The sequence below is a fragment of the Medicago truncatula genome, chromosome 3 (assembly GCF_003473485.1).
Source record: "Medicago truncatula cultivar Jemalong A17 chromosome 3, MtrunA17r5.0-ANR, whole genome shotgun sequence".
NCBI lineage: Eukaryota > Viridiplantae > Streptophyta > Magnoliopsida > Fabales > Fabaceae > Medicago > Medicago truncatula.
Genome location: NC_053044.1, coordinates 21915819 through 21941495, shown reverse-complemented (window position 1 = coordinate 21941495; position 25677 = coordinate 21915819). Strand labels below are relative to the sequence as shown.

At 32.3% G+C, this 25677-nt stretch overlaps 1 protein-coding gene across 4 annotated transcripts; it reads right to left on the bottom strand.

Moving 5' to 3' along the window:
- Positions 1-1536: 1536 nt before the first annotated feature.
- LOC25490671 (serine/threonine-protein phosphatase 5) lies at positions 1537-13803 on the bottom strand. Of its 4 annotated transcripts, none has more exons than XM_039832467.1 (14): positions 13651-13803; positions 12607-12757; positions 12105-12274; positions 11934-12005; positions 9950-10100; positions 8289-8489; positions 7385-7493; positions 7176-7293; positions 6448-6595; positions 5939-6187; positions 2716-2841; positions 2543-2643; positions 2323-2397; positions 1537-1938 (listed from the first exon to the last, which is right to left on the bottom strand). In XM_039832467.1, exons 2-14 carry the CDS (start codon positions 12674-12676, stop codon positions 1879-1881), a joined length of 1650 nt encoding a protein of 549 aa, XP_039688401.1. In that variant the 5' UTR covers positions 12677-12757; positions 13651-13803; the 3' UTR covers positions 1537-1878. The 4 variants fall into 4 exon arrangements, with proteins under 4 accessions (XP_039688401.1, XP_013459748.1, XP_039688402.1 ...); XM_013604294.3 differs by having other exon boundaries at positions 12607-12756; positions 13630-13797; XM_039832468.1 differs by lacking the exon at positions 8289-8489 and having other exon boundaries at positions 13651-13802.
- Positions 13804-25677: the final 11874 nt, after the last annotated feature.

The window sequence follows — 25677 nt, the reverse complement described above, 5'->3', positions numbered from 1 at the left end:
GAAAGCAGACAGACGTGTGTTTGCCTGTTACAAACGGGAAACCAAACAGACACTTAATTAATTTATCCATCCCATTACGAGAAATAACAATTATCGTGATTTACTTCACTAACTGAGAGCTTCCCTTCCCCATGTGATTCTTAAAAACCGTTTCCAGATATACTCATCGACAAGGAAAAACCGTTTTAATGAATTTATCCATCCTAGTGAGAAACAATATTTTTGTTTTATTTGTTGGAAAGTAACTCTTAAATCCAACTTTGAGGCATAACGAATCACAGATGTTTCTGCAAGTGTACTTCTAAAGGACATAATTTATTGAATGAAAAGTACTCCCTCTAATTTTATATATAAGATAAAATTAGGTCAATTTGGATCAAATATATTAATTTTTCTTGATCTAATTTTTTTCTTATATATAGAATCAGATGTCGTAATATATTGGAAAAGAAACACAACATTCGTGTTTTCTTTGTTGTCATGTTTAGGTTGGAAAAAATTCAAGTCAAACAATATTTTAGAAAATGATACACTAGCGTGGTCTGTTATGTTCATTTCTCAACACATTTGTATTGATAAAAAAAATGGAACTTGCATGATTCAATTAGTTGCGAATTAATTTCATTTAACAAAATTGAATGTGTTAAAATTTAAGACAAAAAACATATATATTATATTTATAGTTGTTTAGATAGATCTCTTTTATTGACAAAATGTTGTTTAGGTGGATCTTAATAAGGCTTAAGTTTGATTAATTAGGTAGAAATTGTTAAAGGTGTGTTCAATTGTGCGATGAAAATGAGAAGGACAAAGATGTCAAAAAAAAATGTAAGAAAGGGGATAAATGGTAAAAATTAGTGTAGGTTTTGATCTATAATTTATCATTTTTGTATTTTTAAATGAAATTATGCAGAAATGTTAAGAATATTATAAAAAAAATTCCCAAAAAAAACTAGAATTTTTTAGCAAAACACAAATTAAATATGAATTTTTAACCTTCAAAAATATAAAAATTCATATCAAATTTATGTTTTGTTAAAATATTCTAAATTTTTTTTGAAGAGATTCTTATAATATTATGAATTTTTCTGGAAGATTTCATTAAAAAATATTAATTCTATATATGAGTTTACTTTAAAAGAGGGACCAAAAGTGAAGATGAAAAAATTTTAAAGGACTAAAAGTTGAAGGAAAATTTTAGAGGGACTAAAATAAAAAATTAGTATATTTATAGGGACTAAAAACATATTTAACCCTATTTTTTATTGAGGATTTGAGCAGAAAAAGTTTTGGTTAAATCCAGAACAATAGTATTGATGATACCCTTAACTTTTTTTTTTTTGTTACAATATACCCTTAACTTAAAAATGAAAATTGTTTCCTATCAAATTAGGCTTTTTATTTTATTATAAAATAATAATGAAATTAATTAATTCAAATCCCTTGATGAGACAGTTCATGTTCTTCCACGTATAGAATTCAAATAAATCTATCCAAAAAATCAAATCAAATCAACAATACTTCGTGAAACAAAGATAAGTAAAAGGTTCAATCAACCTATGTCATTCATGTAACCAGTTTAAAACTAAACCATAATCACTTCTTGTCTCATGAAGCCAATGGAGATACAAGTTTCCTTACACTTTGTTTACCAAAAGAAACAAAAAGTACAAAAGAAAGTGGCATCATTTGGAGAGGGAAAAATGAATTTCAATAAAATGTTAAATCGAAAATATTATACAAAACAAAAGTGATCAACATGTACCAAATCTTCTCTAGTCACCAACCAAAATGTTGCCCTTAGGGCATAAAACTTAGACATTTCAAAGCAGCACCAACCATTGGCAGTTCTAGATTTCTAGTCAGCTTATATATTGATTATGAGAACATTCTGAGGAAGTTGTTTGCGTAAGCCATTGGCTTAACATCAGGGTGTGGCTGCAAATTCAACAAAGAGGACCAAACCAATAAGAAAGTATGTCAGCACCACGTAACCTCACAAATTGAATAAAGATATGTATACTATAATCACATTGCAACGAATTGATTGTTGCATAAAATGAAGAGTGTGTTATCGATTACAGATGACAAACGAGGGCGAAAAGCCCAAAATTCAACATTTTAAGCTGCCATAGAACACCATGGTGCCACCATCATTCACAAATTGGCCATGTGACAGATGTGAAATATCTGCCACTGCAATTAGCCATGGTGTTTCCATGGCCGATATTTGACAACATGATTCTTTTCCCTTTTCATTTTTTATTAAAACGACAATACATTATATAGCGTGACATACTTCAAAACAAGAAAGATACTAACCACTGCTGCAAATGTAGTAATGTTGGGTTTCAAATCAGGCGCTTCAAATCGAATAAAGGCACCTTTGTTACCCATCTACAGAAAACAATGAAAAATCAGCATATAGATACCTTCATAGGAGGATAAGTGATTGCTTAAATACATTAATATAAGAAGTGTGTGGCACGGTCACCATAAAATTATTCAAGAAAGAAGGTTGTAACAGAAGGGATATGGTTACCTGATCACAGTAATTTGGAGCAGAAAATACAGTTATGAGTTTACCGTCATGATCAACCTCATAACCCTCGTCCTTTACTTCATGAGATCGCACAACTAAATCTGTAAAGTGATAATTCATATGAAGTCACTGATGAAATAAGAAATTAAGTGTCGGACCAATGGAAAACATACCTAAATTATTATCCTTCAAAAACCTTTTGGTAACATCCCCACCAAAAGAAAGGCCTACACCACGCTTGCTCGGTCCTCTTCCAGGGAGAGGTTGTGGATCACTCCATAGCAACTCACACATCAAACCTACACATACCAAACATATATACATAAACAAAACTATTGATAGAGACCCAATTTCACACAAAGAAATAAACTGCATTATTGAGTTGAAAATTGATGTATTACAGAAGATAACCCCTGTAACCCAGAGCAAAAGCTCCTCAGAGAAGAGACATTTCTCTCTGCCCAAACCCTAAGGTTCTAACTGAACAAATGATCAAAAGATAACCCTCACTCTCTATTCTCATTCCTTTATATAACCAACTCCACTTTCTCTCTTTGATGTAACTAACTCTCCCTCTAAGTGAGCCTATGTGTACATATTAGATCCTATCAATACCACCCCCTTAAAATCTGCCTTGTCCTCAAGGCAGAGAAAAAATAATTCCCAATTGCTTGCTTTCTACTGTTGAACTCAATGGAGTCCATGAAAAGTCTAGTTCATGCATGAAGAGCAAATAATCGCTGAGATAATGTGGAATGGAAGAGCATGTGATCACTGAAATATTTAAGAGCTTCAAGGCTGAAATATGCATCCCTTGCTGCAACATCTTTCCTTTGCACCAAAACTTGCCTCTGTCAAATACAAAGTTGAGCAATCCATTCAAAGTAAAGAACATTATCCAACAAATTTCATTAACATCAACCACCATAGAAATACTGAATTCTCTTGAGTCTTGTTGGCTCATAAAAAAGGATGAACACCAGAATATCATGTTGAAAGAAGGTACAGAGTGTACTTTAATTTCATACCCACACAACAATGCATTCCACACAAGGTCATGTAATTTTGCTCCAATCTGAATACAAGCTCGTGTCCGAGAAACATGCTCATATTTTCTATCTTTCTCAATCAATGTAGTTTCCCTAAAAGCACTCTCATCATCATAAAATCCCACCATGTACACATGCATCTTTTCCCCAATTGGCAGCACCAATGAATCATCACATGGTGATAAAAAACTAGGGAGAACTTCCAAACTTAAAACCAAAACAGCATCAAACATTATCCTTAAGTATTTAAAAATGTTCATAAGTATCCATTGTTGTGTAATCTCACTCGTCAAGGGGTTCCCATCTTTCCCTTTGTGTTTCATGACAAGAATTAAAGTAAGCATAGCTAATCTTATTACCAAGTAAGGACATAAAAACTTATTTGGTCCATCAAGCAGACTTTTAACCCACTGTGTAAGCTTGCTACTCTTACCTATGCTATAACCTCCAGAATATTTTTGCTAGAGAAGAATTAGCCGCATTAGCAAAAACAAAAGTTGAGAAGTGAGTAACATTAATTACAGTTGCATATACTCCAGTGGTCAACATTATCACTGTACTCATTTGGCACCAAGGTATTTCTAAGACAAGTAAAATTCTCTAGTATCAATGAGTAAACTAGTGAATCAGCCAGTTTGTGCTTAAACAACAATTTTGCAGCTTTGGACCTATCAACATCAATTTGTTTTTGTTTTGGGAACAAGATCATAAGGTTTGAAAAATCACTTGTGTTCACCTCTTGCCATGTTGACCTTCGGTGGTGTGGGGTTTCACTAATTGCATGATCAAACACTAGACAGTGTACCCCAGGGAGTTGATACATGTCATTACCTGTGGCCATAGTTTTTGTTGTACTCCAAATTTGAGCAGCTGAAACATTAACTAATAACCATCCATCTAAACTCATTTTTTAGTAACCCAATATTAGTTTGAGCCCGACCCTTTTGGTAATAAAATTGACCCAACTCACATTGCATTGTGTCAGCATGACACATAACAAATAAGAAATGTGCATTAAGTGACCCATGAGAGAGAAGAGGGGTTGAATGTTGACCTGATGAAGACACGTGTAACAAGTGAAAAATTGGAGGCAGAGATTTGTGCATGTGGCCCATTAGGTTTAAAGTGATACACAACTCACCAATTTCCCTTTTTGCCCCTGCCTTCTCTAGAACCTTCTCACCTTCAGCAACGATTACAAACTCGTGAACAGAATTGCAACCGGTGAACGGTGGTTCCGGCGACATTAATGGCGGTCCACCCAGTCTCTTTTGTACATTCCCTCTCTTCTTGAAGCTCAATATCGCATAGACTACTCCGTCAACGGAATCCTGTAGATCTGGTGGTCTCGGCGGTGGGGCACGCCGTGGGACTGTTGTCACGGGCTGACCGGAGTCCGGAGGTGGTTCCGGCGAAGGCGGATATGACACCTCATTAGTTGATGAAGCTGCGTCTGGCGGTTTCGGCAACAGCTGTGGCCTTGCATCCAGCGACGGCGGCGATGATTTGTCGATTGTAATCTCTTGTTTTCTTTGTCTCTCCTCCGTGATCGATTCTGCGTGAATGATATCCGGCGATGATTGCAAATTGATCAACCTTCGTGAAACAAGTGCCTCAGTCAACGACACTTCCTCCTTCACCTTTGTTGCTGAGCTTAGATTCAAGTTCAATTCCGTCTTCTTCTCTGTTTCTTCAATTTCACTCTAAACTGAATCACTACTAGAGGTTTCACCCTCCTGACGTCTTCTTCTCTGTTTCTTCAATTTCACTCTGAACTGAATCACTACTAGAGGTTTCACCCTCCTGAGTCACCCCCTTGGAATCAAGCTTTTTGCTCAATTCCGTCAGAATCACGCTCTGTTGAAGCATCTGTTGAGCGAGTTGTTGCATCTGAGAAGCAAAGACTTTGCAGCAGTGTGGTTGTCACAGTTTCCATCTGAGTCTCTAATGCATCTACAAATCGCCGGTGGTGGTGAGAGTTGATCCGGCAGGTCAGACCAATTGATAGAGACCCAATTTCACACAGAGAAATAAACTGCATTCTTGAGTTGAAAATTGATGTATTACAGAAGATAACCCCTGTAACCCAGAGCAAAAGCTCCTCAGAGAAGAGACATTTCTCTCTCTGCCCAAACCCTAAGGTTCTAACTGAACAAATGATCAAAAGATAACCCTCACTCTATTCTCATTCCTTTATATAACCAACTCCACTTTCTCTCTCTGATGTAACTAACTCTCCCTCTAAGTGGGCCTATGTGTACATATTAGATCCTATCAACTATGATGAAATTCAAGAATGTTTTAACTGTGAGATCAATTGAAGTAAAAAAAAATGGTGCATCCATACCTTCCTCGGGAGGCTCACAAAACCGATTAATTGATCGGATTTCAGAGAGTTTGACCCCGTCAACACTGAAAAGACCCCCATGGACTACGAAAACTTTCTCGTTTATCACATGAGCCAAAGGTAAACAGCAGAATACTTCTGCAAATAGTTCTACAAATGTTTCATTCAACTTTGAGCGCACCTCGCCCTCAAAACCATAAATCTTGTTCATGCTCTTGCTCTCATGATTTCCTCTAGCTAGATATATAGCTGAAAATAATATAGAAACAAAACAAGTTACAGCATCCCAGCTAACTGAGTGAATTGAAAAAAGTATATAAAATAGTTGCGAAAAATCAAATCACACAATAAACATTATTGGTTATACAATTCAATTGAAAAAAAAATGAAGTAATACATAAAGCATCTAATCAGGTGATTATGAAATAATAATAACTAAAGAATCCATGATGCATCAAAAATAGTATAATGAAACCTAACAGGCTAATAAAGAAAGAGCTAGGGTTTACCTGATGGAGACATGCACTTAAATGCAAACAAAGTGAGGATGACTTCCAAAGAAAACGATCCTCTATCCACAAAGTCACCATTAAATAGATATGGATTTTCTTCCGAAGGCAGCCCGTTGAGCTCAAAAATATTCAGAAGATCATAGAACTGCAGGAAGCATAAAAAATAAAATTGAAAGGGTTGATAATTAAAGAAAATAAATATATCACAAAAGCCGAGCAACATGGATGCATGATTTCATAGGACAAATTCTCGCAGCAATCTTTTGTATGGGATACAGTTTTTTTAATAGATTTCTTTGTCAAACATTAAAAGGACGGTTTCTTTTTTGCTTTTCTTTATTTTCACCCGTTCTCCACAAGTAGGATTTCATTCCCATGTTTCTGTGCTTGTTTTCTTTTAAACTTCTAATAAAACTACATTTTTATCATAAGATTGAAATAATAATAATAATAATAATAATAAATGGATTTAAAATATAAGTTCAACACGAAAGTTAAATCCTTCGTACAAATGAGGCACACAAAATATTAACTAACAAGCTCATCAACAAAAAATAGCTCCCCAGTCCCTCCACATAATGGTCAAAGAAATTCACTTTATGAAGAATGTTTTGAAAAATCAAAGATGACATGAGAACAACTCTATCCTCTAAATATTTATGTAACAAAAAGCCACCTTGAAGATATTAGCAAAAATTTGTTTTACCATATAATAAACCAATTACCTGACCATGCACATCACCACAAACAGTAAAATGTTTTCCATGAGGAACAGTTATGTCGACAAGAGAAGGTAAAGCTTGCAACATCTCTTTTGTTTGCAACACAATCTGGAATGCATACCTAAAACAATGAACCAGGACAAATGCAAATACACTTCAATAACACTTCAAGAAAGTACAAACAGTTATACAGAAAATTCTTCGTTCAGTACCGTTTATGCAAGCACTTCTGTTTCTTGAAATCATCCATCATTTTCTTTACAAAATCCAAAGTAATAGTATCCCCTTCTATTCTTGCTCCTGAATACTGTGGCTCGACATCTATTATCAAAATAAAAAACCAAAATATTTTCATGTCCATGAGTGAAATCAAATGCTACAAGGGAACACAAAATAGACAAAAAATGGTTCAGACTATTAAGGACCATTGACAATATAAAATTAACAGGTATGTTTATTGGTCCCAAAATCATTAATACTAAAGAAGGGTTAAAGAACAGATAAATTACAATTTGAATCCCTGTTAAATCCGAATACATCTATAAAAATTACAAATGCAACAATCTTCCAAATAGGCAGCCATATTTTTAGATGCCAATCCAGGTAGTAATTAAAAATCACGAGAAAAAAATTCAAACAAAGTTGCAAGCATCTGAAAATAATAAGAAATACACACAACATATATATTTTCTTTATTTCTAAATTCCTCTTTCAGTTTTGGATAAAATATATTCCTACAAGTAAACTGAAAAGTACATAGCATCCATTATCCTTATTATTAGAATTTAGAAAACAGGCTAAAATTTGAAACACAACAGAATGTCTAAAGGCATCATCCTATTTAGTTTCAGAAGGCCTAACAAGGGTAATAAACACATTCTAATGAACTAATATCTAAGACACGTGACATGGCCTTTCATTTCTTAGGCAGAGCAGTGGGATTAACTTGATCTAAAAAAAAAACAAAATAAGGAAATGCGTTGCATTAGAAAACGGTTTATTTCCTAATGCAGTACTGATAATGATTCCACTTGACTTGTTTCAAAAATCTCAAACGAATTAGGATCAACCATCCTATGATTAATTGGTTTTAGGTCTTGTTTGATAAGGTTATACCTAGGTCTTGTAAATGACTCCTAAATGTACCAGTATTGCAGCTACTCCACCATGCCCCAAGGACCAACAGCAAACCAACCACAATTGTAGCTACTATTGTGGTCTTTGATGTCCTGACCAACATGACCACCACTGCCATAACTGCTACTGTCACTGCTGCTATGGCAACTTCGGTTGGCACCGAAGAATTGCGGCGCTTTCCTATAATGATACAAGAGTGATAATTTATAGTGAAGTATGCAAACATCTAAAAACCAACAAGCATAAAAATGTCTCTACACACTCTAGTACTTGTGGAAAGGTTTGTGAGGAAAATAACGGATGATTAGGGTATGTTATGGAACATGAGGGGACTACTATTGACTTGGAGGAAAAATAAAACCTATGTATCAACAAATCGGTGATAAAAAGATGGGTAAAGTGATCATTTTTACAGATTTTCAGATTTTATACTTGTAAGGCATGTTCTTCAAACACAAGACTCAAAACTACTGGTAAATATCCTTATAATTATTTTATTTTTTAAATTTTCTGCCTTCAAAAATGTAAGCAACCAATTAAAAGGAAGGTAAGAGAAAGAAACACAAGGCTGAAGTCCGCATTTGAAGGAGACACAAAATCATTCATTTGTTAGTGTTTTCCATTTTAGTTCACATATTGGTCAACCAAGTATCAAGTTAATTCAATCAATAATTTACTTATAGGTTCGTGATGACAGAAGTTTTCTATGTCATGGTTACTTTGGTTGTAGAATAAAGTTTAAGCATAGAATGGTTGCAATAACTTGATGTTTTGGTATTCATTTATTTTCACGCTAAGAGCATATTCCTCCACTTTGCCCTTCTTTCCTTCTCCATCAACCTCACATTTCATATCTTTCTGACTAAGATTGAAAACACGTGATTTCAAGGATTTACATACGCAGCCAAGAACTTAAGAAGTTACAAATTCCAAAGTTCATAGTAAAATGGTCATTAACCTGTTCTCATTCTTATTCAGACCACTATCATCACTACAACTTAATCAAAGAATATATATCCATAGCCTATTCAAATTTCACCAAAAGGCATGCAAACGAATAAAACTATAAATTGAAACTAAACATTAATTAACATTACTCCATCAAATCTTTCCCGTGAAAATGAATAGTGATCAAAGAAGGAAATCGCATCAGCAGTACAATTATATGAGGAGACATGTCAAATAATCTAATCAAAAACCAAAAGTCACATCAATGATGAAGTTTGACATTTTATTACGAAGTTGACATGTCAAATAATCATTTAATCACATCAGCAGTACAATTATTATTGAAAAATGACAATAAACATTACTTCATTTTTCACATCAATGATATCAGGATCCTTGAAAACATGCATCAATATATGAAATAACATCAACTCAAGGTCAAAAGATATGCATAACTTTAAACCTAGTACCAAACTTTCAAAATTCAAACAGTTAAAAATCTACAGTTACTCCAATATGGCATGTTGTTTGAAGTATACAATATTGAAGCACGAATCCAAAACATACAAAAAGTTATAACATGGCATGGCTGAATCATGAGATAATAAAACACAACAAAAAACTGCGAGGGAGATTTAGAAAGGAAGAAATGATAAAACGAAGATATTAGCATAACATATTCAAAATAGTACCTATTGAACGGAAATCTATGGATTCAGCTATTGGACGCTTCACCGATCCTGGTACAGAAATAGCTTCTTCAAATTTCAGTTTCATAACAGCTTTTTCACATTCCTTCAATTTCTTTGTTGCATCAGGATCATTTGGACACATTTTCTTGACCTGGTCAATATAAGTGTAAGCATATCATATCAGACATGTTTACAGATTGAAACAAGTAGATATTACTAAAGAAAAAAATAAAACAAGGTAGTCAAAGTTAATTTGAAGTAAAAACCTAAATTAGAGCGGCTTAAATGATATTCCAAATAAGGTACCAATAAATCAGAAATATCAAGATTGTGTGACAACTTTAAAGGTCAAAGTCAAATAACTAGCTGCTTCAGCGAGCAGATGACTTTGAAGTAAAAACCTAAATTAAAGTTTGGCTTAAAAGATTTTCCAAATAAGGTACCAATAAAACAGAAATATCAAAAATGTGCGACAACTTTAAACGTCAAAGTAAAAGAACTGCCTGCTTCAATGAGCAGATGACTTTCATGTGAGAACGTCAAAGTAAAAGAACTGCCTGCTTTCAAAGTAAAAGAACTGCCTGCTTCAATGAGCAGATGACTTTCATGTGAGAACATTTAAATAAGGTTGTTGAACATGAAAAATTATCAGATTCCATCAATTTAAACAAGTAGTACCAATCATTAAATGATTTACTACGAGTTGACAACAATCTAAACAAGTTGCATTTTATGACTAGGAATTGCAACTGATATTTTGTTGTAATTTAGATGTTATTTTTAAGGATAGATGATGTCATTTAACTCTTTGAATGGTTAAGTAAGACTTTTGATAACATACATGGATGAAAAATGAGGTTCGATCCAACATCGTTGATGTTTTTAAACATAAAATACTAACTTGACACAATTTAAAAAGGACTACATTGTTAGAAAGAAAAAAATGAAGATAAAGGACCTGTGGTGCAATTTTGCCTCTTTTTTTAAACTTTCATTTCTAGAGTTAAAAAAAGGGTTCACGTGGTAGCTTCTATTTACCGTAAGGGCTCCAGATGATAATTTCCTCTAACCTAACGACAGTTTTTAAACCTAACAGAAATTTCCTCAAATTTCAGTCAAAACCGTTTGAGCAATGCCTTTCTCAAATGTCCATCATGATGCACTTTAGCTTGATCTCTTCACAACAAAACCACCATTTGAGACCTCCCCCTCTCAGCGCCATCGCAACCTATCATTGCTTCTCCTCAAGTTCTCTGATGGCCTCGAAATATTAATTTCATTGATAAGCCACCAATACGCCTCCTTTCCAATAAACGTTATAATCATTTTCAAGATACAATACCCACACTACAAGATCAGAGCTCTAATACTAGCAGATTGGAACCTATATTTTATTATAATATCTGAAGGAAGGAATCCCCTGATGATAGAATGTAACCTATATTATTTTATTTATAATATAGCGAGGAACCTATATTTTCTCTGTTCTTTCTTTTCATTTGTTGATGGTAGCTGTAACCCCTTTGTTGGACTGATGAGATAGCAAATCCTCAAAGAGCTCTATACTAGCAGATATTATTTTATTATAATATAGTATGAAACCTATATTTTCTCTGTTCTTTCTTTTCATTCGTTGATGGCAGCTGTAACCCCTTTGTTGGACTGACTGATATCAGACCAGAAAAAACTATTGAGCATATATTCAATGATGGTACCTATTTATTGTTAGTTTCTCCAAAATTACTAAAATTAATCATGTTTTATAAAATATTCTAAATGATTAACTTTAGAGAAACTGATTTTACACATTCTCCGATATTCTGTTTGTTATCGCTATTATCTATATGCCTAATAAAAGGTAAATGAATATTGATCTATTAATGTTCTCCAATAATGCAATACTAATACAAACATGTTATTTTTAAGCCATGTTCGTTACTCCAACCTTATTAGACAACAGACATATATAATTTACATATAGTACCTGCTGAAAATCTTTCAATGCTTCCTTGAATTTTCCCAGCCCAAGATGAGCAGCACCTCGCCTGTAGTAACCCTATAAACAACAAAGCATAATTGGTTGACACAAATATTATTATTAATAAAGATAACTAAATACAGAGGAAAGTGTCTAAAGTTTTAGGAGTTGGAGAACCTTTGAATATTTCGGATCTACTTCGATAGCCTTTGTAGCATCTAGTATTGCACTACCATATTCCTCGAGCCTAAGATGGGCAAAGGCACGATTAGCAAGGTAAACTGCATTTTGGCCATTTAGCTCAATTGCTTGTGTATATAGATCAATTGCATGGGCAAATTTCCGTTCTGAAAAAAGGAGTTCACAGGATCAGCAAATGCTGGTAAATCAAAGTGTTAAAGCATTAGGTAATTGCAAAAACCATTCAGTCTCTCTTTCTTATATGTAGCATCACCATGATCAATAATGCGTAGGGGGAAACATAAGACGCAAATTTCAGAATAAATCACATGATATTTACTCTAATTATGTGATAACCAACAATTAAGTATGAAAGTGTTGCTCATCAAATTGATTCAGCTAAAATATAAGTTGCGACAAAAACAATTGTGATGTTACAACAAGTAAATGAATCATCGTATCATTAAAAAAACAGTCTGAATGTTTGATTATTAATTACCTTTGAATGCTTCATTAGCAAGGACTTTAAATTCTTCAGCCTTTGCGACGTTATGCTCGTCAGTTGCCATTTCAGTTGAAGGTTTTTTGTATATAGTGATGAAATTCAGAACATAACAGACTCAATTTTTTCTTCGCAATAATCAACCAGCTACAATAAAACAGAAAAATATTAAAAGTATAATAGTAACCAGCACAGAAAAGAATCTATATAAGAAAGCACCAATCTTAGAAAAAATATAGTGTTGCAAAGATTGATAAAGCCAGAAAAACAGATGGAAAGAATGCATACAATACTGACACGAACACACAAAAGTTTAACTAGGAATTTATCATCATAACTAATATAAACCTCCTTAATTCATCATTACTCATAAGTCACAGTAATTACAGTAGGATCAACCCTACGTAGCACTGACACATCAGATTGAAGGGTGCCCCGTGTCCGACACTGGCACGATACTAACACAAGTGATTATATCTAATATTTATATACTTACATTTTCTCTAATTATAACCGATGTCAAGGTGTCATGTCTAATGTCCGTATCAGTGTTTCATATAGGTCAACCCAGATGATCTTTCTCTCTCCTACTAATGAAACATCTAAAACCTAATCATTGTAATCACTTTAATCTCACTATCATTATTAAAAATAACATATTCATTAACCATATCAAACCCAACATCCTCAGAGTTTATTAATCAAACAATAACAAACAAAAACAATTAACCCACCAAAAGCAACTACATCAAAAGGGCTTTAACAATACAAAAAAACAAAACTTTTTAAAAGGGTATCCTTAAATATGTGTTTCAGTTACAAAAAAAAAAAAAAACATGGGCATGACTAAAAAGGAGCCGAACACAGTCTTTCATAAACTGAGTTATAAAGAACAAACAAAAAAAATGCAAAAAATTGAATAATCCATTGTTAGGGTAGTTGAAGAGAAACAGTACAGTATGAAGAATAAGAAGATCTAGGCATGGTTGAATTGAGAGAGAGAGAGAGAGAGAGATTTACCGGCGCGGCGTGGCGTGGCGTGGCGTGGCGTGGGAGCGGTGGAGGCGGGTGGAATAGTAAGAGGATGTTGGGACTTGAGACAACCTAATAACAATCACTTCCTTAACTTCCCACTTTGCTATGTGTTCCGCACGGGCTAAGCGTTACAACGAGAGTAATGAGTCAAACATTAATAATAAAATTTGCAATATTCATTTTATTCCTCCTCAAACGTTGATATACACAATACATAATAGGGTTAATCAGGTTTTACCCCGTAATATAGGTCATTTCTGGTTTTACCTCTGTAATATAGGTCTTTTTTTTTTTGTATTTATTCTTGTGTAAAAAAAATATGTTTTGAAATACCCCTAATAGGTCATTCAAAAACGAAAATAACTGCAAAAAAAAAAAGTTGGTTTTTGAATGACCTATTAGGGGTATTCCAAAACAAACAAAAAAATTATAGCTGCTAAATCAAAAAAAATATTTTACAGGGGAAAATCGGAAATGACCTATATTATAGTGGGGTGAAGCATTATTATCCCTAGATAATATATGCAAGGTCTGAACCTCGGATACCACGAAAACAACTTATCTTTTGTTTCAAAGAAAAAATCTCTTAACTGACATTATATTATTTATCTTCTAGATCACATGTACTTATTTCGCAAGGGGTTGTTTGGTTTGAGCCTATGTAAATAATTAAGTTTTTTGCTAATTCATAAGATTTTACTAACAAAAATTGTATATTCATAGGTTGTTTTTTCATAAACTACCTTAACAAACTTATACCCACTTGGGTTTGCCTGAGATCTGATAGTGTGCTCATCGTCAAGATCTCATGTTCAATTTTTTCCGGTGTCAATTTAGGTGGACTAATTTATCTTTTTAAAAAAATAATACTTTAATGCTTATTTATTTACGTAAACTCTAAAATATGTTAATCCAAACGTACTCTAAGTACTTAACTCTTAAGTCATATCATTGTATTTCTCTATAAATAGAGATCACATGTAACATAACTTGACATCCAAGGAGAATAATATACTTCTCTCTTCGGCTCTTTAATCGTGTTTTCCTTTTATAAAATTTTATTTTTATTTTTCGTGTTCTTATTCTAATAGTTTCTTAATAATTACCTTAATGATTAAAATATCAAAATAGTTGTTTTTCTAAGTGTTTATGCACCGTCAAAGAGAGAAATTAAAGAGCAGACACAAAGTAATTATAATCATTCCTCCTACAATTCAAGAGTAGTTTGATCCCCTTGCACTTTAAAGAGATTTCACTATAAGCACACAAGATTACAATTACTAAACGACGCAACCAAGAGACTTCCAAATATTCAAACACACTTGCAAGAGACTTTCAATGCTCAATCACAACTGAAAGAGACTTCTAAATGTTTACAAGGAAACAAATTTGTTATTACACTTGATATACAATCAGAGGTGTAAACAATAAAAAAAAATTGAATAAACTCTTAAACTTAGAATTTCTAAGATACAAACTTTTATAAGAAATTCTTAACTGTTCTATGCGCTTTTTGATTTGACAGAGTAAAGGCGTAGTTAAAATAACAGAGTCTTGTTATTGTTCTTCAAGTGTTAAAGTCCTTATATAGGCAAGGATTTGAGAGACGCTGGAGAAGAGTGTCAGTGCATTAAGAGTCATTGAGAAGCTTCAAATCAAAGATGTTGGGCCATTTCCTGATATGGATAATGGTGTTGATTATACGTTCAAAATTCCTTTGCTCAAATTGGAATTATTAGTTCATTTTTTTTGTCCTTGAAGTTCTATGTTTGTTTCTGTACGTGATCAGAAGAGGAGAAAATGTACTATTAATAGAGATAACTCCAGAAGAGGACACATCTAATGTGGCTTTTGGGTCCCTCAATATCTTCTTTACTTTAGAGTTTGATGTAGATCTTCGGCTTCTGATTGGCATCCTTTTTTTTTAATCCAAGGCGTTAACTTCCGGTTCACCTTTATTCAGTTCTTCTACCATAGTCTTTTAGCTTTTCTTTGTACTTTTGATGTTCTTATACATGTTTAGATCTTTTTAAATTTTAATCATGGTCATCAGGGCCGTTCCTACAAAAATAGAGGCTCGGCTCTCAAATAAAAATAGGCCCCAAGTCAAAATAAAAACACAATTTTTTTAAAAGAGCAAAAAAAAATTAGTTTTTTATTTAATTTTTTGAGAGTAGGGGTAATGTAGTAATTTTTGGTGAGGATTATTTTTAGTGTTTTAGTGTGAGAACCATTATTTTACTAAGTTACTAGTGTAGTAATTAGTATTTTACCGTTAAGTGACCGTTATTAGTATTTTACCGTTAAGTGATTGTTATTGGTAATTTACTGTTGAGTGTGTAGAAACATTTTAGAATTGAGTTGAAGTGGGTTAAGTCCACTAAGGCATTAGGTTAAGCCCATTAGAGAGGGAACCTATATAAACCTTGTCTTAAGAGAAAATACCATTCATTTTTCATTTCCCAAGATTCTTAGAGAGAGGTAGAGAGAGAAAGTGCAAGAGAAGAGGAAAAAGGGTTAGAGAAGAAGAAGCTTGAAGATTCAAGAAGTGGTAGAGATCCTTGTCTTAGAGTGATTTGAAGAGTTTAAGTTGACAAAACCGGCCAAAGTAATAGAATCGTCTAGTAACAGTATAATAAGTGCGGTTCGGTTCGATCCAGTTTTTAAATTATAAATCGAACCGGTCGGTTTTAATTTTTATGGCCCAAACACAAAAAAAAAAAAATCAATTTTTTGCGGTTTTTGGTTTTTTTTGGATCGGTTGGCGGTTTTTTTTGGATCGGTTCGGTTCTGAACACCCCTACTTACAATCCCTATAGCACTTTAGCAATCTTATGACTCAAAGAACAAAATAATTATAAGAAGAAGTGTTTAATCTTGAAGAATATATGAACAATGAGGTTTAGAGACTCAAGAGTGAATAGATGCAACTGATTCAATGACTTGGGTGTTACGAGGAAGTGAGTATATATAGAAAAGGGTGAGAAGTGCAAATTTATGTTCAAAAACAACTATGTGAATCGATTCACTTAATGTGTGAATCGATTCAGACAGCTAAAAAACAAATATGGAAATAATGAAGATTGAAACATGACATACAAGTTTTTTAATCGATTAAAAAATCTCAAGATGAAGAATGATACAATTCAAATTACTTTGATCGATTCAAGGTAAGTCAGGAAGTTTTTGATGACAATCCATCATTTCATATTTTTAGAGTCTTTTTATAATATTTTTGAGTTCACAAGCAAGCTTAAACAGCAAGGAAAGCGAGAAAAATAGAAGTTTTTAAGAAACAGTTGTGTTGATGTTTTTATTGAGTCAGGAGCATTTTTAGACAGTCTGGAGGTGCAAATAGCAAGAAAGTACAAAAGGTTGGAGTTTGCCACTGCCACTAAAATCGTGACACGTGTTCAAAAATCGTGGCACGGTTTTGCAACCGTGCCACGATTTCAAAAATCGTTCCACGTTTTTGACATCACCAGAATGGGAAAATTGCCTATTTAAGCTGAAGCCAGATTCTAAAACAAGCTTACGATTTGAGAAGAGCAAAGTGCGATTTTGAGACTACAAGGCGGCTAGGAGGACGATTTCTTCAACCTTTTACCAGTTCATGTATGTTTTGATTCAATTATTTATTATGCTATTTGTAAACTCAATTATGAGTAGCTAACTCTCTTAGAGATTAGGTCTGAGATGATTCTCTGTAACCCTAATTGATCCATGTTGATGTGAAACTCTATTTATTGTGAATGACAATCTAGTTTTTATTTAATTCAATTGTTCTTAATGCTTTTTAAATCCTGATCAAATATAAACATGATTTAGTGAGAATGAATGACTATTGACCCTAGCTTTCAACTTAGACATAAATGAATTGTTCTAATGAACATGGTTAGTATAGGAATGGATAATCATTTGTTAATGATGTTAGGTTAACGTGCTTAAACCTTCAAAGATTATTAGACCACCTAAGGAATTAGGGGTTGTAGTTTGAGAAGAGGGTCGTAACTCAGGGGATTGATTATGACTATTTTGTTAACTATCGTGGAACTAGAAAATCATTCATAAGAATAGGTGCAGTGTACCAAGCAGGGGAACTCAGAGGATTTGAAAGACCTAGTCTCATCTCTCATATATTTTCCAAACAAATATTTATTTTCTATTATTTAATTTTATGCCATTAAATCTATTGCCTCATGCATCAAAATAATTTACACATCCTCAATATTAACCATATTGCTGAATTAAGATTAACAGAGTCCTCGTGGATACAAACTTATTTTATTACTTCGATGCAATTTTAGTACACTTGCTAAAAGTCTATCAAGTTTTTGGCGCCGTTGCCAGGGACTTTTAAATCATTTCAACTTGGCATTTTTGTTTTTATTTAGGATTTCTGTCATTTATATTTTTGTTTATATATTGAAAAAATTATGATTTATGCTCTTCGAATATATTTCTTTGTGTTGTGCTACTAAAAGGTTTCACTGAGTTTTGTAGCAATGTGGGACAGTCGATCACTGATAGATTCTAAAGAGATTGAAATCCTACGATATGAAAAATGCATGATATCTTTACATATATATTTGGAAACAAGATTGAGTATGTGTTGCGATTTTTGTGGAGGTTATCATGGTAGTCTCTTTTGCGAGGAGCAATACATAGTTAAAGAAAAAGAGCAGGAAGTGGTCAACATAGATTATAATACTCAACTTAAAAAATATTCTAGATGATTTCTTGATGTCAAATCAAGTTTCATTTGAAAAGTTTGATGTTCAATGTAGTGATCTTGTTGAGAAAGCGTACGAGTCTCCGAAGAAGTTGGTTCAGATGGAGACTAATTGTCATGCTATTGTGGTGGAAGAAAATCCATAGGTAAAAAATATTGGTCTTTTTCTGAAATTTCAACCAATAGGGGTAAAAGGAATAACTCGTGTGCAAATGGATGCATGTCCTTCTCTAAGGTGGGAGAGCTTAAACTCCAAAGGATTAATAGTGAATGCATGGGAGTATCTGATTCTTCAATGCAAGTTCATGGAATTCCTGCCAAACAAGAGGAAGAAGAAGGGTGATATATTCTTTCTATCATTTTTTCCACCCTAACAGTGGTTGAAGCGTCAAGCTCAATGTCGTAAAAGAAAGCACTTGGTGGGAGGCAACCCATACTTTTTATTATGTCTTTATTTTCAGTATTTTATTTCTATTGTTGAGTCAAACAATTTGTCTTTAATTTTCATTTTGGTTTAACTCAGTTGTATCCCCCTATGATGTAATTGAACTTGAACTTGTTTATTATTGATGAATTTGCTTGTTTATTGACCTTTTCCAGTCTAGTAACAAATATTTGTTCAAATGGTATTCCAAAAGTTCATAAGGAGGAGTGACTTAATATTTCAAAGGTGAGGTGTACGGTAGTGCGAGATAGGTAGTCACAACTCCCATAAATCTAACACTGTAAGTTTCATGGCCAAATTTTATTTTTTTCAATTTTACTTATATAAAGTGTTTCATGCAACTACATTTCTAGAACTTGCATTGTTTCTCTACTGTTGATTGGTCTTTGTCATATACAGACTGAGGCAAAAGTGCTTTGTCCTATGAGCCTTTTGAAGCCTACCCTGCTTTTAATTGTTATATTTTATCCTTTTTAAGCCAAATTGAGCCAGTAGGTTTAGGTCCTTTTTGTTCGGTGGCAAATTACAAGTGAAGCCTAGAGACTTTTAGAAATTAACCCAAATGTTACATCTGAGTTAGGCATTGTAGAATGTTGCTAATAATAAGTTTGGGGTTGCTATTGGAATTTGCAGCCAACTATGTTTGGGGTGGGGGTACTAGAGAACAAAGGAAGAACTTTATCATGAAAAATAATACACAAGAATGGTGTATCAAAAAAATAAAATGAAAAAGGGACAAATCATTGAAAATCCGAGTAACTTTAAACTCGATTGTCCCAACAGTTACAAGTATTCTCTAGTACCTTTACAAGTTTTGATGTTCCAAAGGGGGAAGAGGGATTGAATTTTGTGCTTTAACTTCCGTAGGAATGCCTAACTCAAATTTTGTGTAGCCTACTTATTCAAATATTATCCCACCTTCACCTAAGCCCCGTTATAACCTTGAAAGACCTCAAAGTGTGTAGTGATATTGACTTTGATTGACGTTTAGAAAATCTTCAAGTCTATCGTAATATGTAGACCTGCATGTCGATTGTGTGTGAAACCTATTCAATTTGTTGTGTGGAGTTGTGATTTGGTGGATACGTACGAGTCAAACTAGCTCATCTTTAGCTAGTAAGGAGTTGAACTTTTGGGTATTATCGCTTGATCAGGTAATTGTTATTTTACAGTCGATTGTCAATATTCCACGTAGATTCCTTGAGGACAAGGAATAGTTCAAGTTTGGGGTGTGATGATAGTCCGTCATTTCATATTTTTAGAGTCTTTTTATGATATTTTTGAGTTCACAAGCAAGCTTAAACAACAAGGAAAGCGAGAAAAATAGAAGATTTTGAAGAAACAGTTGTGTTGATGTTTTTATTAAGTATGGAGCATTTTTAGACAGCTTGGAGGTGCAAAAAGCAAGAAAGTACAAAAAGTTTGAGTTTGCCACTGCCACTAAAATCGTGACACGTGTTCAAAAATCGTGACACGTTTTTGACAACACCAGAATGGGAAAATTGCCTATTTAAGCTGAAGCCAGTTTCTAAAACAAGGTTACGATTTGAGAAGAGCAAAGTGCGATTTTGAGACTACAAGGTGGCTATGAGGGCGATTTCTTCAACCTTTTACCAGTTCATGTATATTTTGATTCCACTATTGATTATGCTATTTGTAAACTCAATTATGAGTAGCTAACTCTCTTAGAGATTAGGTCTGAGATGATTCTCTGTAACCCTAATTGATCCATGTTGATGTGAAACTCTATTTATTGTGAATGACAATCTAGTTTTTATTTAATTCAATTGTTCTTAATGCTTTTTAAATCCTGATCAAATATAAACATGCTTTAGTGAGAATGAATGACTACAGACCCTAGCTTTCAACTTAGACATAATTGAATTGTTCTAATAAACATGGTTAGTCTAGGAATGGATAATCTTTTGTTAGTGATATTAGGTTAACGTGCTTAAACCTTCAAAGATTATTAAACCACCTAAGAAATTAGGGGTTGTAGTTTGAGAAGAGGGTCCTAACTCAAGGGATTTATTAGAACTATTTTGTTAACTATCGTAGAACTAGAAAATCATTCATAAGAATAGGTGCAGTGTAGCAAATACGGGAACTCAGAGGATTCGAAAGACCTAGTCTCATCTCTCATATATTTTTCAAACAAATCTTTATTTTCTGTTATTTAATTTTAGGGTTAATGATGTTTTACCCTCTGATTTTTTTTTTTTTTTGGAACACCCCCCTAATAGGTCATAAAAAAACGAAAAATTCTGCAAAAAAAAAAAATAAAGTCGTTTTTTTATGACCTATTAGGGGGCTATTCCAAAAAATATATATTTTACAGTGGGGTAAATAAAAAAAAATATTTTACAGGGGGAAAATAAAAAATGACCTATATTACAGGGGGTAAAACACCATTAACCCTTAATTTTATGCCATCAAATCTACTGCCTCGGGAATCAAAATAATTTACACATCCTGAATATTAACCATATTGTTGAATTGAGATTAACACAATGCTCATGGATACGAACTTATTTTATTACTTCGATGCATTTTGAGTACACTTACTAAAAGTCTATTAGTTTTCATGATACGATTCAAGTTGATTTGAGTCGATTAAAATATGATACGTTTCAGAAAATCAATGAAACGATTCTATCCAAGTCAGCGACTAACGGTGAGTTGATTAAGGCTAAAATGACTCTATTCAAAAGACATGTAGTGTATAATTGTATGCAGGCATTGTATGCAAGACAAAAAATCACACAAGGCAACAAAGGGACAAAGATTGCTAGATGCTTTGACATAGCTTTAATCTATACTACCTAAAACAAAAACATAAATAAACAACTTTAAAGAGTCATAGTGAAAATCATCAAAATAACAACACAAGCAAAGAAAGCTTCAATTACAATTTTAGGCCACTTAATATTGTCTAATTGGGCTAATTACCTAATCCTAAATCATGTTCAAATTGTTTAGACAAAAATGTGATTAGATTTTGATATTTTAGGAGTATAAATAAGGGTTTTTCTTTTGTTGGAGACCAAACCATCTTTTCATTCAGTTGTTTTCGTATTTTGTTGTTGGGAAATTAAACTCCATTGAAGCTAATTTTGTATATCTATTCAGCAGTCAAGGATTCCATTTTATATTTTTAGGTTCGAATTTCTAATGTCAAATTCATTTCGATGATTTAATATCTCTTTCTTTTGATTTTCAATATGTTGATTACAATATATTTTCTTTGATTTATGTTGAATACTTCTTTCAATTATGTCACTTTGTAAAGTTTAATTCTATCAAGGTTAGTCAAATTTATTTATTTAGACACTTGATTTGAATCAATATTCAAATAAATATCATTAGATTCTGTAATATTTTGTTATAGGTGTAATTGGATTTGATATTTAGATTAACTATGGTTTTGTGACGCTTCTTCCAAAATTACAGTAAATTAAATTCTAGATTTTTGTAAAGCTTGTTCCTGAAATCAGTAGAAATCCTAATGAAATTAATTAATTGTATTGACAAATAGTTAATTTTGTGAATTGCAAACTATTTTGTGAAACAACCAAACCGTAACACCCCAATTTTTAATATCAATATGTTAGTATTATTATTGGATAATATTAGTCTTATTATTATTTTTAGTATTGATTGCTCGATATTAGTAAATTAAATTATTCGTGGGTATAGATGTCGTGAATAATGAGGAGGAAGAGGAGTTAATTAGTCGGTTAATAATGGGAGAAAACTATTTTAGGAATAAAATACAGTTTTTAGTGAGAATAAGAAAGTGGATTGCAAACAGAGGTGCATCAGTAAAACTGAGTAGAAAAGGAGTGTAAGTAGCAAGTTGTGTAGCGTTTTAGTGCTTTAGACAGAGGGAGGTGTAAACATCAAGGTTGTGTAGTTACCGAAAGAATATAGTAACCAGACTAGAGGTGCATATAACAAGTGTGTGTATAAAATTATGTGAGAAATTTAAGCCCAGATAGTGGTTATAAATAGAGAAGAGTATTAGAGGATTAGGGTTACAGAGAAAAAGAAAGAAATTGAGAGGAGCAAAGGAAGAACTAGGGTTAAGGAGGCAGAGCAGGCAAAGAGTGTACGTGAAACCTAGGAGAAGAGGGAAGGGCACTAGCTAAGGAATCAAGCATAAAGCTGCAATCATCTGTGAATTCGAGGTAAGGGGAGAATCCTTCATCTTTGAGTTTTTAATTGTGATAGAAGAGAGAAATGGTTCAAAAATCCTTATATTGTTGTGTCTATTAATTCCGAAAATTTAGATTAGTTATGAGCCTTATGATGTATACTTTGATCATAGAGAATCAGTAAAAAAAATTGACGATGATTGGTGTTGAGGTGTGGTGTTGGTGAGTATAGGTTGAATGGTAAAGATTAAAACAACTAGGGTTTTTTATTAGTGAATTAAACATGAAAGAAATTGTTGTATTAAGTGAATTGTGGAAATTAGTGTTTGGATGTTAGGGTAATCCAAGGGTGATTTTTGAGGATGAATTGGTGAGTTAAGGGTTTGAAAACAGGGGTTTTTGGACAATTTAAAAGTAATCCCAAGGCTAAAACTCTGTTTTCCAAGTCATTGATTCGATTCATATATTTTTAATTCATATCAATCTTCACCTGGAAAATTTTGAATCGAATCACACATCCTTGATTCGTATCACTGTTTACTTATGGTCTTTTTTTAACCATTTGAATCGATTCAAAGATCTCTGATTCGTATCAAATTTTGACAGCATCAAATTTTCCCTTTTTCACATGTTTGAATCTAATTAGATTGATACTTATTTTAATCACTACATTGTTTTAGATGTACTTAGGTGATGATAGTGTGTTTAGGTGATTTTGAAGTGATCCCTTTAGAGTAATGGTGAGTCTAAGATACAAATTAACTAGAGGAGTATAAGACAACGATAATTGAAAATATGAGACGGTGATTTTTGAAAATTGATGATATAAAGAAAGATGATAATGGTGTGATAAAAACATTAAGTTATAATGAAGTTATTGTTGTGATAATTGACGATATTAAGAGTGATGATAATGGGGAGATAAAAACATTAAGTTATAACGAAGTTATTGTTGTGATTGATACGTGAATTGTTGCTTTCTGAGATTGGTGAGTGGTGTGAATGTTGATGTTTAAATCAGTGTGTACTATGATTTTCGATCTATGCAAAGACGGATTGTTGAGTACTAGGGTCTTCATTGAATAATTAGTGTATCTAATCAATATTATAGATATAATACATCAATTATTCAATGAATTCTTAAAATTCATTATATGTGTGTGTATATATTATTATATATCCTAAAAAATATATAATATTATATTATAATATCTTTTTTTTTTTTGAAATGAGATATTATAATATCTATATATGCTTTAATTGGTATTAATAGATGGACATATTATATTTTAATATTTATATATATACTTTGACTGATATTGATTTTTTTAAAGAAACCTTTGACTGATATATATATATATATATATATATATATATATATATATATATATAATCTTAGTCAAATTACTTATAATTTTCCTAATTTATATATATTGACTTTTTAATATAACTTTCAATAGGAGTCAACTATATGGTAAGAATTTGATATTAGACTAAAATATAGTTTTGGTCCTTGTAAATATGTCTCGTTTTGTTTTTAGTCTCTGTAAATTTTTGTTGTTGTTTTTGGTCCCTGCAAAATATTTTACTTTTGAAAATAGTCCCACCACTATTTTCAAAAGTAAAATATTTTGCAGGGACCTTTTTAAAAATCAAATGATTTTGTAGGAAATATTTTTCTAATAAAAGGGTTCAGTCATCACTTTGAATAATTTTGAAACGAAAGCACAAAAAGACTATTATTAACTTTATCTTAAAATTTATGGTAGTAACTTATATTTACTATTATTATTACTATTATTATTAGTATCATCATCATCATCATTATTATTATTATTATTATTATTATTATTATTATTATTATTATTATTATTATTATTATTATTATTATTATTATTATTATCATTATCATTATATTATTATGATTATTATTATGATTATTATTATTATTTTTATTATTATTATTATTATTATTATTATCTTTCTCTCTTACAATGTTACAATAATCTCTTTTAAAAGGGATATCATTTTATATTTTTGATGTCAAAATATTTTGAAACCTAATCATTAGGGTTCACTTTGTTTTGCAATAAGCAGAGCTCCTATCCATGGCCGCTAATTCAAATTCAAATATCGAGACTCTGAAGGAAAAGGTAGATACTACAGTTTCATTGTTTGATCTGTTAGGTTTTTTATTTTATTTTCTAATATCCATTTTAATAAATCATATTTTAATATATGTTTTTTTTCCTCTCTAGAAGTTGTACTTGTTCTATGCATATCCTTTTGGTTCAATCATAGTATACGGATATATAAAAACTTGTTTGTCATTCATTTTCCAAATTTATTATATCAAACTTTAAAATATATTGTATATTTCAATAGAGATTTTTTAATACAATACTTATCCAATTTTTAACTGTGTGATCTGTAACATCACATTAAATTCTTAAATGGGAAAACTAAAATTTGACATGAGCAAGTGATCTAATAAGGGATGATACACATACCATACAATATTGTAAATAATGAAATTATCACCTAAAATTACATATTGAAAGCATGAAATTTTTCTATAATCCCCTTATGTTTCTAGACCTTTATCTATTTGAATATCTTCCTTTATATTTTATTTCTCTAGTTTTTATTCGAGATCTAATTGAAATGTATATTTTCTTTAATGTGTTTTGATTTGGAAGAGT